The sequence below is a fragment of the Nanorana parkeri genome, unplaced genomic scaffold, assembly GCF_000935625.1.
Source record: "Nanorana parkeri isolate BGI_ZX_2015 unplaced genomic scaffold, ASM93562v1 scaffold4, whole genome shotgun sequence".
Lineage (NCBI taxonomy): Eukaryota > Metazoa > Chordata > Amphibia > Anura > Dicroglossidae > Nanorana > Nanorana parkeri.
Genome location: NW_017306272.1, coordinates 3,220,659 through 3,238,880, shown reverse-complemented (window position 1 = coordinate 3,238,880; position 18,222 = coordinate 3,220,659). Strand labels below are relative to the sequence as shown.

The 18,222-nt window shown below is 36.8% G+C and overlaps 1 protein-coding gene across 2 annotated transcripts in view; it reads left to right on the top strand.

Moving 5' to 3' along the window:
* The window catches only part of CREB5 (cAMP responsive element binding protein 5), a 261,883-nt gene extending 251,962 nt beyond the window's left edge, over positions 1–9,921 (top strand). For both annotated transcript variants that reach the window (XM_018575758.1, XM_018575699.1), the window contains 2 exons: positions 189–297; positions 9,569–9,921. In XM_018575758.1, coding sequence (XP_018431260.1) covers positions 189–297; positions 9,569–9,732 — 273 coding nt within the window. In that variant the 3' untranslated portion in view covers positions 9,733–9,921. The remainder of the gene's footprint in view (positions 1–188; positions 298–9,568) is intronic.
* The last annotated feature ends 8,301 nt before the right edge of the window (positions 9,922–18,222 follow it).

The window sequence follows — 18,222 nt, the reverse complement described above, 5'->3', positions numbered from 1 at the left end:
GTCTGAAAACAAGGCAAAACAGTTTAATTGCTGGATATCTGTCTTGTAAAAATTGGTAAATGTGCAAATAAAGGGTAGTCACCTGAGTGTCGGAAGCTGTAGTTTCACTGTTCAGGTGTTTGACAGCATCCTGAATATTAATGTGGTTTCCATTGTATTGATGAAAGTCTTCTTGGGTTCTCTTTCAGAATGAGGTCTCCATGTTGAAAAATGAGGTAGCACAACTAAAACAGCTTTTGCTTACACATAAAGATTGTCCAATAACTGCCATGCAGAAAGAGTCACAAGGATACTTGAGTAAGTACATTATCTTACTATAATATTTATAGTTTATATGTGTTCTTTAAACACCTATAGCTATTTAATGTTGTTATACAGGGGTGCCTTTACAGCACCGGAGCTTTTTCCATTAAAGAAACAGAATTAGAAGAGTGTCTGGGTTGAACATAACAATACAAAAAAATACAAAAAAGATCCCTAGCACACTTTCAGCATAGCCAGCAACAAAAACAAACTAATCTGTTCAACTACTCAGGTTAAAAATAGATGTTTTAGTTACTTACATCTGCAAATATATGGGGAAACATACTGCCGCATCAAGGCACCTCTAATAAGTGTGGTCCCTAACTCTACACTATCTGAGTCTCCCAACTATGGGACATATATAGCAGTGTACAAACAGAGAGCTGGCTCTACTGGAGGAAGCCCCACCTAAAAGACACAGCTATAAGTTAGTGCATTTTGCATGTAGTTATTTGGTTTGTTAAATAAGTTTAAAGTGACACTAAACTCAGGAGTTAAATATTAAACATGCATTCAAGTATCCTGACCATTAACAAAAATGTATCATATTTGTGTACCAGTCGGCTGTAGATCCTCAAATCATCTCTGAATTGGTGCTCACACTGTCCTTCCTTCTGGAGGGTGGCTACTTTTGTTCCCCATGGCCCCTGTGAGTGTTGTAAAGTAGCCACTGCTCCAAGCTCACTCCTGTGATGGACTACAATCTCAGTACAAGCTTTTAGTCCATCACAGAAGTCAGCTTGGAGCAGCGGCTACTGTACAACACACACGGAACATGGGGAACAAAAGTAGCCACCCTCCAGAAGGAAGGACAGTTTTAGCACCAATTCAGAGATGATTTGAGGATCTACAGCCGAGAGATACACAAATAAGATACATTTTTGTTAATAGCTAAAGTAGTCCACCACTCCAAGCTGACTCCTGTGATGGACTAAAATCTTGTATTGAGATCGTAGTCCATCACTGGAGTGCACTTGGAGCGATGGCTACTTTACAACACTCACAGGGGCCATGGTGAACAAAAGTAGCCACCCTCCAGAAGGAAGGACAGTGTCAGCATCAATTCAGGGTTGATTTGAGGATCTACAGCCAAGTGATACACAAATAAGATACATTTTTGTTAATAGTCAGGGTACTTGAATGCATTTTTAAGGTTTAACTCCTGAGTTTAGTTCACTTTAGGTATGTTTTGGAACAGACATTACACTAAGAGATAGACATACAATGTAATTCACAGTTTGTTTAAATAAAGTACCCTGGGCCCACAATCAGAATACACTACTATAAGCCAGCTCTATTCAGAATTAGTTAAAGGCGCACTCCTATGAAGGAGTGCTAACTAACACTTGTTAGTACTCCTACAAAAAGACATTTATTAATGTAAGAATATCTAGTCTTTTAGCACAGACATTTTACAAAAAATAATAATGGATAATACACTTTAATCTGAAAAATGATTCAATGCAATTCTAACCACAACCTTAATTGGATAACATTTCACTCTAACCCTTTCACATATATTAATACCTAAAATTAATCCGTGGCCTAAAGTAAATGTAGACTGTTTTAACCCTAGACCTAACATAAGCCTTAGCCAAGCAATTGCAGCTAACCATAAATCTATTTTAAGCTACCTACAGTACCAATTGTTAACAGAATTGTGATTTACCCCCATACATTTTAACTATACAGTTGCCCTTTTGTCTGACTTGACCAAACAGTGCAAAAAGTCTTAAGACATTAAAATGTATGAAACCCCCCCCAAAAACTATTATATTTCAACTTCAGTCCTTCGGTCCTTAGATGTGTTGGTTGCATCAGTTTTCTTTTTTTCAGACTCTTTCCCTTTATTTTCATCGGGTAATCCTATGAAAAACACACTTCTTGTCTCTGAGTGGCTACACTCACTACTCTACTGTATCTATGGAGGGAGCCATGGTTGCCACCCAGATTTAATGTCATTATAGATTATCTCTATTACAAATTAGGTGATAAGAAAAGTAGTTTTGATTGTTTTGTTTTTGCTTCCAAAAAGTAACAAAGAAGCTGCATTCCGGGCAAGATCAACAGATATTTTCTGTACTTGCTGAAAATGTTCTTAGCCTGAAAATAAAAAGTAATGCAGGCACCACATTTAAGGACTAGGGATGAGCTTGGGTTCGGACCAAGCCCAAGTTCATCAGAACCCAGAAGGAAACTGTCAGTTTTTGCCCGATCAGATGTGGCGAGGGCATTACCCACCCCGAAGCTGCATGTAAAAAAAGTGGCGGGATGCTGTGACATCAATGATCTTAAAGGGCCAAATGGCTATATTAGTTCAGTGATATTCACCTAATATGGCTATGCTGTCATATAATGTCAACCACTTCACCTGCATCCCGCCCCTTTGTTTACATGCAGCTGCTGGACAGGGAATGCCCTGGCCTGCAACTGATTGGACCTGCACTAACAGCTTCCTTCCCGGGTTGGATGAGCATGGGTTCACTCTAAAGCAGAGGTCATCCCAACTAATGGCTGGCAAGTTGCAATATATTCAATTTTTGTTCTTGAGTTTATTAATGCTTTAAGTAGCAGCTGCTTTTTACCCTGCACTGGGCCCAGCATTTCTGTGACACAGCTCAATTTTTATTGACTTCACCTCTGTCTGCATGTATTATATTGGGCAAAAAGAACATATGTCCACCATAAGTGCTAATGTAATTAATATAACTACAAATTCTGGGAATACTACTACCAACACAACTCCATATTTACATATTCTAGTGGATGTCATACAAGCTGCTAGTACTTAGGTGGACAATGCTTCATGCAGAAAAATCTGTGCTCTGCCTTACCCACTGGTGATCCTTTTCCTATCTGATGTCTATACAAACATGTGTTATAAGATGATCCTACACCTTGTACAACACAGTTTACTGAAATTCATTCATAGCCTTGCTCTTGTTAAATAATATTGTTTGCATTACATTTGAAGAAAGCCAGCCTTCCTGTAGAAGCAATGGAAATCCTTTGGTCTTTATTTAGTAATGCAAAGAGCAATGAAAAGGTGGATACAACTTGCATTGATTAAAATAAATTGCTAAAAGCTCATAGTTGCTTTGTTCTGTGCATTGCATTTTGACTTATCAAACATAGACTTTTGTCTTAAAATGATTGTATAAAGCAGCATATTCATGTTAGTTAATAAGAATTCAAATTCTTTAATCTGCTTTCCTGCTTCCCTGTGCAAGAATGTCAAAGCATGACATCATAAACAGGTGTCTAACCGCTCATACATTGCGCTCCCTCTGTCTCTTGTATAACGTTTTGTATGAATTTACCATCATACACATGTGGACAAATACGTTTTTCTTTATCTGCTTCTTGGAAACATGTTCTTGGTTATTAACAGTTACAAAGAGTTCTTTAAAGGGAATGTATAGTGTTTTTTTACATATATATTTCTATTTTAATTTGTAGTTCAGTGCTAATACATACAAAGTAGTTTGTTTTTGTAATCGGGTTAATAAGAAATATTCAATGGGTGTTTAATTTTTACTACTTGCATCCGGCTATTGTTAAGCTCCAGACTAAAGTACAAATTGCTATGGGTTGTTTATATATCTGTGCCATGCAATCAGTTGAAAAGATCCCTTCCTTTCGGCCAAATCTGTTATACAGAGGCTGGCGGCAAGCATGTAGGCAGTGCTGGAGTTTCTCATGAGAAAGCCCAACATCCTCTCCAAAACTGTGTGTCATGATACACACTGTATAAAATGTTTGTATTAAAAATTAATAAAATATTTTCATATAAAAGATCAAATAAAAAAACTAAAAAGCATTATACATTCCCTTTAAACTTTGTCTATAAACACTGCTTTCTAGATGTAAAATGTTTTTTCATTTGGAAAGTGGTGTCTATTTCTGCAGTGTAGATTTACATAGATGCTTTGAAGACCTCCACTAGACATATTGCTATGTAAAACACATGCCACATAACATAATAGTTAATCCAACATTAATAATACTACCCTTTCTGTTTATATAGTCAGCAGACTTCTACACACGCAAGGACTTTATTTTGTTCCTGTGTGTTTTCGCATTCCCCTTATGTTATAGCTGATAACTTTTGAACTAGCAAAAGTCATGATGTTATAGGCCAGGGGTAGGCAACCTAGGCATTCCTGCTGTTGAACTACAAGGCATTGAAAGACTCTGACAGCCACAGCCATGACTCTAGATGCAGAGGCATGATGGAATTTGGAATTTCAGCACAGTTGAAGTACCAAGGTTGCCTACCCCTCTGATAGAGTCATTATGTCTGATAGCACATATAGAAATGGCAGTTTGAGATTTGGAGGAGACTCTAGTCACCATGTGACTATGTAAACCTTCCTATTCCTGAGTTTTAAAATGTGGCCCATTAGCAAGAAAGTCTTTGTATAATAGGTAAACCCTTTATTATCCATACACCATAGTCTTAAACAGACTTAAACATCAAAGCAGTGCTTAAGTTTACCTTTGTGTAAATAAAGGGATAAAGTAGATATTAACATAATCACGTAAATCTCATATAAGCTGTAACTTGTTTATGTAATTCCAAAAGCTGTTATCAGTCTTTTTAAATCTGCAGCTTTTACTAATGTCTAGTCATCCTGCTATGAAGGTCCTTGTTTAGGCACTTCCTTTTATGGTGTGACAACTGTCTCCCAATTGTATACCTGTGTTATTACTCTGTCACATGATGGAGACTACAGATGGCTGTGTCAACACACGTTGTGGGGCATAGTTCACTGCTGTCACTATGATGTTCAGCTGATGCTAGATTAAATGGATGTAGACAAGAAGGACCTGAAAAAGACGGGAGGAGATCAGCGGCTGCAAAAAAGGATATTCTAGGAGCATACATGGCGTTTATGATATGAAACAAAATATGGATGGATTTCTAATTAGCGCTGGAAGCCTGGAAATAATGTAAATTTACATAATATGCAAAACCACTGTTCTTCTAAAGGACACTCATCCATATTCAATAGATTTGTCCAAAGATTAGTCTACTGCAGTTACATCAAGAATGGCATTCAAACCTACTTGAGGCACAACTTTGCCAGATGTTGTCTGTGTCCATGGCAAACAACCCATGATATACTATGTACTCTACTTGTCAGGGTGAATGGCCTTTTTGTTGTTCCAGTTTGGTGATGTATGGATGTGTCCAGAGGCAGAAGGGTGAATTTGCAAAGAAAAGTTTGTAGTTTCAAGTCAACCTCTTTAATGTTTTTTTTCATAAATGTAACATCAGGAAAATATATACTAAACCCTATGTTATGTTTCTGTTGTGGAATACATTCTTAAGTTGCAAATATGTTTGAATGTTGACTGTTCCTGCTTGCAGCTAACCCTTGGCTCTTCATGCATAAAACACAGTTTTTTAAAAGCTCAAGGAACTGAACATTCCAGCATACCATGACTTGTTATTCCATGACACAGAGCCAAAGGTTTCCAATATTCAGACTAAGAAAGTGTTTTATATAATGGCATACTAGCTCTATAATAAGCTAAAATGTTGCATTATTATCCCTTCATACTGCGTGGTTTCTCAGCATTTACACATACAAAAATACAATACCTTTACAACACAAAGTCAATTACATTTTCTTTTTCTAAACCTGGCTTATATGATGTCATCTTTGGACTTCTTGCAAGAATTATTTTAAGCCAACATCACAGTGCAGGAGAGCTGCTTAAAGCATTTAAAATGAATTTTCCATTTTATGCAGGATGAGTACCGCTACTCAAAAGCTGCCCAGTTCATGGTAAGTTGAGTTTCATTTAAAGATATAGCAATTCATTTTCAAGTCATTGGTCTTCTTGTTTTACTATCTAAGGCCTGGCTTGGTAGTAAGATACCACAAGCTGTGCCGTGGGTAGGGGAATTACCTGGGGGGAGCTAATTGTAAACTTTATGTAAACTTTAAATGAACCTGTATTTTGCCTAAGCAGGGCAAAGCAACTCATTTACCTATCTTCCCCCTCCTTAGCAGCACATACTATCCTAGCCATTGGGAGTATGGTATACAGGTGGCTCACTTCCCTTTCTCAAAATGAATAACACTTCACTACATGCAAAATAGATGTATTTCTTTTCCATGAGGCATATACAGCCAAGTAGGCACAGTTATTGCAGCCCAGGAGATGCAAATTAGAAAATGTGGCTTTATAGATATGCCAACAACAAGATCAGCTACACAGAATGATGGCAACCTGAAAATTAAGTGGACTGCTGCTGATAGAAATAATATTTAAAATTTAAAACAACATCTGTTATTTTATTCAAAAGGGTAAGAATGGTCACTAAAGGTTCAAGTTAAAGGGGTTTTCCACTTTTCAAAAAAATCGCACCCATTATTTTGGTACATATGCTGCTAATTGTTGATCCATTTCAGAGTAACAGCATTCATTCAAGAATTATTTGTAGTCTACCTTACTAGACTACCTGCAACATTACTTCACTGTCACAATTGGTGTCTATTGAAAGTTTATCTACAATGGATAAAGTGTAGAAGAGTTAGCAACCCTATCAATGTTTTATTGCTGTTTGTGTCCCCACAAGATCAACCCCTCTATTTGTTCTGGTAACCATTGTCACCGGTACTGCAAAATCAAGAAGTGTACCAACAAGGACACTTTTTGCCCTGACAAATAAAGATTTTGCTCCCTTTGGAGAGACTTCCTGTCATTTCTTGTAGTGTCTGTGTGACAGGAAGTGAAGAAAAAATCTATTCTAATGCCGATCTAAATCTATCTATTCCCTACACTATGAAAATTGAAAAAAAAAATATTTTGATTTTAGATATACTTTAAATATTAAGTGTAAAATGTCTTTTGTCATTTTCCAGAAATTTTACAACATGTCAATTTTAAGAAATAAATTCTCCTCTGTAGGATGGATGGATAGATGGATGATACAGTAGATAGATAGATAGATAGATAGATAGATAATGGATAGATAGATAGATAGATAGATAGATAGATAGATAGATAGATAGATAGATAGATAGATGTTGTTCTGTGTGCTACAATGTTTTATCAGCTTCTATGCCAATAATCATATAATAGAAATAGTAAGGTCTCTGTCACTGTAAATGGTTATCTGTAAATAAAATGTTTATAATTATAGACATAAAACATATCTAATTGCTCTGACAGTGTTCAATCATAATGCAGGTGTACGCTGGATATAATAAGCAGTTGAGAGGTGTTATTGTAGGTTGTGTAGTGCAGCATGTAGCTTATTATACATCATGTAACACCTCCTATGATTAAGTACGGCAGTTTAAAAAAGAAACCTGATGCAGCTTTAGAAGTCTCTCACGTAACCGCCCATTAATTTACCCAGCAGTTATTACCATTGAATACACCATTTATAATATCCTTGTTTATCAGCATGGTGTTGTGTTTCACATCAGCTAGCAATATTTATTTTAGGAATAATTTGTAGATCCGTAAAAGTTGTAGTTGCAAGTTGATGGGAACATTTACAGAGACATTTAAAGCATTTCAGATACATATCACAGCTAAACATATTTAAGAAAATATTTCTTTTTTTTGAGGGGAGAGAAATGTGTAAATAGTAAATACTCTCTTAGACATTGTCATTGCCACAAGTTTCTCAATTAGTGACTTCCCCTCTATACCTGTTCAACTGACAACTTAGAAGTTTGTGATTTTTCCCTTACGTTCGGTCCCAGTGACAATGGTTATTAGGACAATTTAGAAAGGGTGACTCTCCGCTGTGAGGACAAAGAGCAATAAAAATGAACAGGGTTGATAAACGGTTCCTACTCTATACAACACCAAATACAAATAATCGCTTAAGATACACTTTAATAACATGTATTAATGTCTTGAGTCAGAGGGTTTATGTTTAGTTATAGTGGCATTTTAGGCTAAATCTTTCAAATGATTTCCTTAATCCAGTTTTCTAGTACTAATAGCACAATCACTGCCTTTTTCAACCTAAAAAATTCATTGTGAAGCTGCATGTTTCTGCTATTGACAAATTACAATGAGAGGGAACCACTCTTCTTTTATCACGGGAAATGTTAAGTAAACAAACAGATGTAGCAGACAGCAGCAAATAGCAAGTTAGATGACAGGGGGCACGTTTATGTCTTTTTATGGGTCAGCTGTATTTTGCAACATAACGGCAGTTAGAGAACAATACCTATATTTGCTGTCCTCTCACTATAGAGTAGGACAGCTTTATTAAAATGTAATTCTCTTGGGGTGGCTAAAAGAAGGAGCCACAATTGGATCCTAACAAAAAAAGAAGTGGTCACAAAAAGAAAAGAGAATCCTCGCTTGAAAAAATCTTCTACTACATTTAATACTCACTGTATTGAATAACATACCAACTAATTAAAGTTATTTCCCTTAAAAACTTGCTATGAGGACTTAGGTCAGGACCCACTAATGTCTTAAAGCTACCTTGTAAAAAAACAGACAGTTACTGAATTAATAGGTATAACTCCTTTTGACCCCCCCAGATCTTGTGTCTTCTTTTGTTTTAGGAATCATAGAGAACTTTTCATCTCTACATCTATCCAGGCAGGATAAGACAAGCTCAGCATTAGGCTGCTAATGTGTAATCTGTTAATTATTTTCCAGAGTTTGTAAAACAGCCCAGGTGGTGCTTCCTGCTATTGTAAACATGTGTAAGAATGATCCTGTAACGCTAAAATCTGACACATAGATTGTTATGGAAGAATATGCGATCTGGAAAATTATTGGAAAGCAACTGAGCTAACAATTTAATTAGTAGACTACGCCATGCGTAGGCTTTGATATAGGGAGGTGATTTCATCTTTGGGTGTCTATAGTCTTTACCTGGCCATGTAGATCTTTTAATGGGCATTTTGGGATGGGTATCGGTAACTGGGACTGGATTTGACAAAGTATAATTGAGATCGATTAGAGCAAGATGAGATTCCCATTAGAGATGGTCTAGGTATATCAAGATGTATATGAGCTCCACGGCCACCCTGAATAGATGCTGCAAGGAACTTACTGCCCATGTAGCCTTGAAAATACATGAGATTCAACTGTCAAAATGCAAGTCTGCTGTCTTCATGATCTAGTGTAGCAGCAAAAATGGAAATTGAGATGATGCTAGTATGTTTAATAGTTGAAAAATTACAGGATTTACTCTCTTTAAAAAGTATAAATGCTTTTTGTATTCAATATTTTAGCTGATTACAAAACATTATGCTAATGTCATCCTCAGGTCCCGAAAACAGCCCGCCTGAGAGTCCGGTTCCTGCCTGTTCCCAGCAGCAAGTCATTCAGCATAACACCATCACAACTTCCTCTTCCATCAGTGATATGGTTGGAAGCTCCTCTCTCAACCCTCTTGCCAACCACAGAACAGACCTAAACACGATTCTCTGAAACAATGGGTTCAAAAACTGCCTTCGGGAGTTTGGTATTAAATCAGATCTTCCATTTTTACAAACATTTTCTCAACTTTATTTCAATCCTGGAAGTCTCTTCAGTCATTGAAAGACCTTGCCTTTCTTTTTTTATAGTATTCCTTCAAACTGTGTCTTCTTTTTTTCCTTATAAGAAAAGGGATTTATGCAAATACTATGCTAGCAGTTTTGGGAAACGTGTGACGCTTTCTCGGTATTCTGGTACATTGCGTTACTTTGTGAACTGAAGCATTTATGTACATAGTAACATTTCGGATTTGGTTTCTTTTTCAACAGTCTTCAAAGTGGCCTGAATCTTTTTTTTTCCCCTTTTTTTTGTGTTATCATTTATGGAAATAGGGTGATAGCCATTTCTGCTCAAAGACCAGATTTAGGTGCTTGCACTTGGACATTAAATGTAGTGTTGTTGAATTTTTTTACATTACTACCTGTTACATTTCTAGTGTATTTCTTTTTGCCATTTTAAATCAACAAACCAGTTTTATAATACACAAGTCATGTTCCAATGCTTAAGGACTGTTATAAATATTTGTACATTTAGTAAGCTCTAATGCCATTATTCCTAATCAAATGCCATCTCTTGACAGTTTTTTGTGAAACTTGTGTGTTATAAAAGATAACCATATTCTGTTAATTATTATACTAATATGTTGCATTCTAATCTCCACAAACTGTATCTAAATCAATTGGCTGCCAAGTGCCTCTTTAAAGGGTTTCTTCATCAAACTTAGTGGTCCTCAACCCATGGCTCCTAAGCCACATGTGGCTATGAGATATTTCTTATTCTGTTCGCAACAATGTCTTTTTAGGTGCTCAGTATCTTCTGGGTTGCACACCTGATGCATTATATGATTCACATAAGCATAATTTTAAACATATATTACTTAATTTATATAGATTCATTAACACTCAAAACATTATTATTAACATATTTTAATAAATGTGTTTCAATGCTGGCTTATCACACTTGATGTGATTAACACATTTATTTAGGTTTTGGACCTCTGATCTGGCTTTCCATGCTTTCAGCTATGTTGCTTCTTAAAGCTGTAGAATTTTCTCTTTTGATGACCATCTTCATGCTGCAAATGTCAAAAAAAAACTCACTCCTACCTTAAGAACTAGTATGGCAATCTCAGAAAATCTACAGACCAGTAAGAAAGAGAAATGTAACTATGCTGTAGCTGTACTTTAGATCTAAGAGTAGGCTTACCTAAAAAAATTAAATCTTGATGAAGAAACCCTTTAAAGTCCCAGAACATCTGAATTCTAGTGGTCCTTAAGTAGGTAAAAAGTGATTGTTTCTTCACTACCTCCTGAAGCATCAACAGAAATACAGCTTCCCCTCATCTACTACTGCCACATGAAACACCCTACCCATATTTGTCTTCCTCCATCCATAGTTAGTAGTTGGAGGAATTAATGCAGTAGCATAGGTCAAACTCACTATTTCCTTATTTCAGAATATAGACAGTGATAGGGAAATTCATTGGGTTTCATTTACCAAAATGTCTGAAATAACCACCCTTTAACCACCCAAGAGGAACCAATTAGCTTTTTTATTTCATATGCCAACCACCACTGTAAAAATGATTGTAAGAAGTTTATCGGATGCAATGTTTTTAATTGCAGAGTTTTTCACTAAAGGGAACCATTTAACATTGTCAAGAAAGAAACACATGACACTCTTTCCTTGATGAATGAAAATAACTGAGTGCAAATCATGCCATATACAAACTCCTTCTCATCATATGTTGACAAGTATCGTGGGCAATGTAACAAACAGGTGCAGTCAGCATTATTACATTATTTTTGTGTTATTGTGTCTCTGGACTCAATGTAGTCATACCAGAATCAAATGCAGACATCCCTGCCTTTTGGAAAAAGCACGGGTTTACATTTCTCTTTGGTACCAAATAAATATAATAATGCTGCCTGTAAAACTATGACTGCATACTGCTGTTAGAAATATTAACCAAAAGATAGCAACTTTTGAAAAACCTATTGTATGTGTAAACTGTTATAGAAACTTCCAAACCCCAAATCAGGTCTGAGCATGCACTGTACTTTTATTAATTTAACCCAGTCAACCAAAACCAATGTACAGGCCTTTTTTTTATACATTATATATATAAATATATATATATATACATATATATTTTTGAGCAAGCATTTACTTTGGAATTGTTTAGTCCAATGCTTTCTTTTTTATTGCTTTTCTACATTTTATGGGAAATCAGATAGCCTTTTATAAAAATGGAACAAATATATATTAGTACACCATGTGTAAAAAAAAATCTATATCTTTAAAATGCCCCAGGGTGCTAATTTAGTTAGATTTTTTCTTTTTTATGGACAGAACATAAGTGAAATTATATGAACATAAGCACTAAAGGTAACACAAGAATGGCATTTTTATGTTACCATTGATTGGAATCAAGCTTTATGGTTTGGTTCTGTTTCCTCTGTTGAAACATAGTTGTATTTTTTTCATTTTTTCCCCTTCTTTTTTAACCAGCAGAAAAAATAAGGCTCAGCTGTTCTACGGTCATCTGAATTTTCTCAGTTTTGTAGCTTGACAGATTGACATGTGTATACATTGTGGCTAAGGCTTGTCTGTTTTTTATGCTAAACAGGCAGGCCAGTATGTGTAGCCATGTACTCCTGTACAGTTTACCAATACTCAGTATTAATTGTGCATTTAAAGTGTGCTTTTTATTTGCACACCATGGAGCAAGCCATTTTGTAAGCTGGAACAGTTTGTCAGACACTCAAATATTTGGAACTATTGAGATAATTATACCAGTTGTGTCACTGGCTCCTAGTGAAATTGCCATTTTGTATCATAGTGAATAAGAATATAAGTGGTGGCCAACTTAAGTTGAGAGTTGTGCTTTAGAGTAAATATGTCATCCTGATAAATTAAAACTAAATTAAAAGTCCTTTCTTAGAACTGGTGTCTTCTATTGCCTTTTTTAAGCTGAAAACCTTCTTTTGTGACCCTAGAAGATCCTAGACCCATACTGTCACTGGTGTCATGACTTTTCTGACATCTGACATAAGAACGTTCCCTGAAAATGAACCCTTTCACTACTGCAGTCTGCTACTTAATTAGAGCAACGTAACTTGCTACCGAGGAGCGCTCATTGAATTGTGGGATGCCAGGTGGGCTTGTACCTATGCATGGGGCCTGCTCTAAGGCAAACATTTTGTTTTAAATCATTAGGAAGTCTGACTTTTTAATTTTAAAGCTTCCCTTTTAGGAAGCTAGCCAGCACAAAATAGGCATATAATGAAAAATGCATAAGCAGTGGTCATGCATGGTGAAAACTTAATGTCTGTAAAACAGTAGATCGACAGATACTGACAGATGAACAGATATGTAAAGCTTTACTTTTGCCTGCAACAATTAAACTTGGTCCCCCCCACCACCTCCAGAGTTTCCCTATTGTCAGTGACACCAACCATCACAGTAAGGGACCAATATATTTGCAGATGTCTGTATCTCTGGATCTACTGATTATTTTGACATGCTCATTTTAAATTGTAGTTAAAGACAGTTTACATAAAACATACACTTCAGGTATGATGCCAAAATAGTTGCCCCGCCACTCCAGATGCTAAGCCTCATCTCTTCTCCCCAAATTGAACACAAAGAAACAAGACAGAAATGTAGATTCTGAAACCTTCCTCAGTTTCTTTGGTGCCCCTAACACCAAGTATCAGCCAGGAGGCAATTTGAGAGCTTTGTCCCACACCTCCTTTTGGAGTGCACCACCTGAGACAAAATTATCTCCCTGCGTCTTTCTCCTTAAATTATCCCGCTACTGATAGCTCCTCTGTACTGACCTCCCACCACAATGGAGCCTCACTCCATCTGCTACAACTGTAGCATCCACCATAATTTAAAATAGGTGAAAATCTTACAGGGAAAGTAAGAGACCTACATGATGGCCCTGAAACTGGAAATTCAGATTCACGTTAGTTCTCAAGAGATGTACAGAAGCCAGTGGGTGGTTAAACCTACCCAAAAAATAAGTATCAGTTTTGTGTGGAGGGATCCTTTAAGGCTTGTGGCATTAATATGTTGTCACAAGCAGCTTTGAAATGATTAAAGTACACGTTATTCATGCTATTGGTTGTGGCAATACAAAAACAAAATGCATTTACATAGAAATATACGGTAGCCCTACAATTGTCATCTAATGGACCAAGCTCCTTTTTTTTGCAGTTTATAACATTTGCACATGTATTTATAACTTCATATCATTGGCTTAAAAGCCAGCTCCAACTCATAATAATAGATGGTGATAATCACATCAACCCCTTTCTTGGTGTATTTCATATTGTGTTCATGTAGATGGAACTCAGTACATTTTTTTAAATTATAGTTAATGAATTTTATTTTGATAGCCAGAATATTGCAGAATTAACCAAAGAGATCATTAAGATGAATGAGATAAGGACAGTACTTAACAAAGAGCAACTGTGACATCATGTGTACAACTATTCATTTAAAATTGTAATTATGTAGCAGAGTATTGTACAATGTTAGTCACTGATAACAAAAAGAACATTTATTAGTAAATTATACCATTGTATCAGTGTATTTAATCCCCAAAACAAAATGTATACACTGAGTGGCCAGATTATTATGACCACCTGACATTTGTAGGCAAATTAGCTATAATTAGCTATAACAAGTTAGTAAACAACTATTAGTAAACAACACGATTTAACAGCCTTTGAGCGTGGGATGATTGTTGCCGCTCGGAGCCATGGAGCGACTATCAGCAAACCAGCAAAATTAGTTAAATGTTCAAGAGCAGCTGTTGTTAAAGTGTTTAAAGACTGGACTGTCAGCCGAAAATCTGGGTCTGAACGTGCAAATTGTGGCCTCAGCGACTAGTCAATGTTAGGGCAGAACGGAGAGTGGCAAGACTGGTACAAGACAACAGAAGGGCAACAGTGCAGTTTCAGATTCCTCGCATCACCTTTCAACATCTCGTGGAGTCATGAGGCGGCCTAAGGAAGTCATTCCGTGGAGTCATCTCGTGGCCCAACGAAGTACTGATGGGGTGATCATAATAATCTGGCCACCCAGTGTATACATTTATATTACCAGTCCATAGATATGGTGGCAGCATTAGTTTCCATTTCTGCAGGCTATACAGAAAATACCTCTTGGTTTTCCTAGAGATGCAGTGACCTTGTGGCGTCCTGTAAGCTCAAAAGAAAGTACAAGGACCATTATATTTATTGTGTAAACTACTAGCCCCATCAATCTACAGACATGTGTGAATTCCAACCTGTGCGACCTCCATGGCCACCCCCAAAGAAACAATGGAGAAAACAAGCTTAGAAATGAAGGTGCAGGAAGTGTTCTATTCACGGGATCACCAGGTGAAAAAAAAAATGAAAAAGGCCTGAAAAAAACTAATGAAGCCACCACATCTAAGTACCGGTAAGCTGCAATAATAACATTTTTGTTTTTGGGTTTAGATACGTTTTAATTGAATACCTGGGGAAAACTGCAATCTTTTGAGACAGTTCAGGTCTGTTCATCAGGCATAGTATGGAAACTGCATTATCCCATAATTTATTAATGATAGAGTAGAATATCTAGGGTTAGTAAAGCAAACCCAACTGGGTTTTTTGAATGTTCTCTCAAATGTTTCACTACTCATCCAAGTGGCTTCTGCAGTTCATCTGATGGGAGGAATTTTCCTGACTTTTAAACCTTTATGGGTAGTGCAATCTCCATAATCAAGCTGGATGAGAAGTGAAGCAAATCCAGTTTTGTTTGATTTACTACCAGCGGCTATGCTATGACCTGGATGACTGAAAACCTTCACAGATGCACTAGAACAGACCTGTAAACTTAGAATTTCAAAAGACATGTGTAAAATCCATTCGTACACAAATACTGATCAGTCTGCACAAATGAATTTTTAGGGGATGAAGAAAACAGGATGAATTCCCTGTGGCAGGGTGACAGCTGAAGCTAGAGTTTTTTGAAATGTATAGTGTGCTGTCATGTGGGTTTGCTGGGTCCAATCTGGCCTACTTTTCTACTGGGCTACTTTGCAAAATATTGAATTTTACTTGCATTTTTGAAGGCATTTTTAATCATCGCATGCCCAACTGCATTTTGAAGTTGCACATTACTCTAATCATCAGCACGGTGATCATTGCTGCAGAACTGCATTTGACAGTAAAACATGTTCTGATGCAGGGAGATGTTTCACTTTCTGTTGGGTCTGTAAGGTAGCTTCAGTTAGAGTGCTCCTAGTCATTAGAGGGCAATTCAGTTTGCAAGCATGATCTACCCAACCACAGAAAACTGGATAGCACTAGATAAACTTGTATGCTTAGACGTGTCAATAGAGAAGGGAAATGACCAGATGACTGAGAAGCCACATGCTGCTTGTATTGCTTATTGTAGTGGAGATTTAAAGCAACTGGAACAGGCTTTCTTATCTGTCCAGTCAATCATTTCCTCTAAAATGGTTTGCTAGTGGGTGTCCAATGCTCCCATAGACATGAGATCATCACATGTCTGTGGGTCTTTCAGATTGTTATAGTTTTCGTGGTTGTCTGTTTACCAACAGAAGACATACCTGGACTATTTACTATAGTTTGCCATGAAAGAAAGCTATGTTCCAGGCATTTTGAAGGACCCAAAATAAGAATAATTAGATCAGATTTAGTGATAGGGAACGTGACAAGGATATAGAATTGTAGAAATGTAAATGGAATAGTCAGTAAGTGAAGCAATATAGTAAGGCCAGAGTTATACAACACAGCATTCAATGCCTACAGACCTGTCAGACAATAGGCTCTTTGGCTGAAAAAAGTAGATCATTCAGAGATCATGCCTTTGATTTTGATCATTTAGAAATGCTGCATTACAATTACCCTGACATTACTTTCATTGCTTTGTAAAATCGATAAATATACTGAAATGGAAAAACTCTGGATACTCTCTGGCTTCCAGCATGGTTTCAGTTGTGTTGAATGCCTGGTTCCCCTCTGCTCTCTTTGGATCTTTCCACTGCCCCTGTGTCTTGTAGTGACAATAACGCCGCTGAAAGGAATGACTGAGCACAGCAGGGAATGCAAACATCCTACACACCAGTTTGTAGTGTTGGATGAAGACTTTTTATTCAGCAAAGTTATTGTTTAAAGTTAGTGGAGTTCGGTGGTGTAGACAGCAGGAAAATAAAGTAATATTAAACCCAGGAGTTAAAAATACATTCAAGTACCTTACCTATTAACAAAAATGTATCTTATTTGTGTATCACTCAGCTGTAGATCCTCAAATCATCTCTGAATTGGTGCTGACACTGTCCTTCTGAAGAGGGTACTTTTGTTCCCCATGGTCCCTGTGTGTGTTGTAAAGTAGCCACTGCTCCAAGCTCCCTCCTGTGATGGACTACAATCTCAATACAAATTAGTAAACTAAACAAGTATTCATGCTTTTCTTTGCATCTTGTATTTATTATTTTTAAATAGTAAAAATGTCACTTTGATGCAGCAATTCTAAATGATCAAAATCAAAAGCATTAAATATTTTGTGTGACCCTAGCACTAGGTGAGAGGCTGCCTGTATTACACTGTAATTGTGCTGGGTTTTTTTCCAGTTAAGCCTGTAGGTGTAACGATTAAGACTGGAAAGTTTTTAATTTGTTTTCTTAGAAGAAAATGAAAAAAAAAACAACCCTTAATCTGCAGGTACCTAAAGTAGAACTGAAGCCAAAACTTAGAGTAAGGGAGTGTCAGTGTCAGCTTTTTTGCCATCCTTTTCATATTGGGGAGCTTCCCTTCATTTCTTGTCTGACACAACAGGAAGTGAGAGGAAATCCCTGGTGGTCAACAGAGTCACCAGAACTAGTGCCCCCATCGGAAGATTTCCCATCTATTCCTGTTCTAATGACAAGCCAAAAATTGGGATTTTCTTTCACTTTCCCCAGGACAAACAGAGATGGGGAATCTCCAATACCTGAACAGAGACAGCAATTAAAACCTGACAGGTGTTCTAATCCCTCTCCACTATATCCAAAACTAAGGAAACAAATTTGGCTTCAGTTGCACTTGAAGGGAAATGTTCCTGGTTAGCAGACATTAAATTAAAAACGGCATATAAATGGTGGCAAAGAAAAGTGCATTTGATTCAACAGTGATTAATGATATGTACATAGAAAGATAGGAAACGGAATGTGTCCAAAGCTCTAAGTAATGGCTCTTCACTTTGTAAAATTTTATGTAGCTGTTTAGTAACTTGTAAACCGATAGCTTCATTTCCATTATGAAACACATTGTAACTCGGTGAGAGGTGAATTGTACTGCAGAAGCGAATTGCCCATCTGGTATACTTTCTTCTATGCACATTTTTCACATCTTGCGGGGGGAAAAAGCTGGAACGGACCAAAGCAAAAATTTAAAGAAA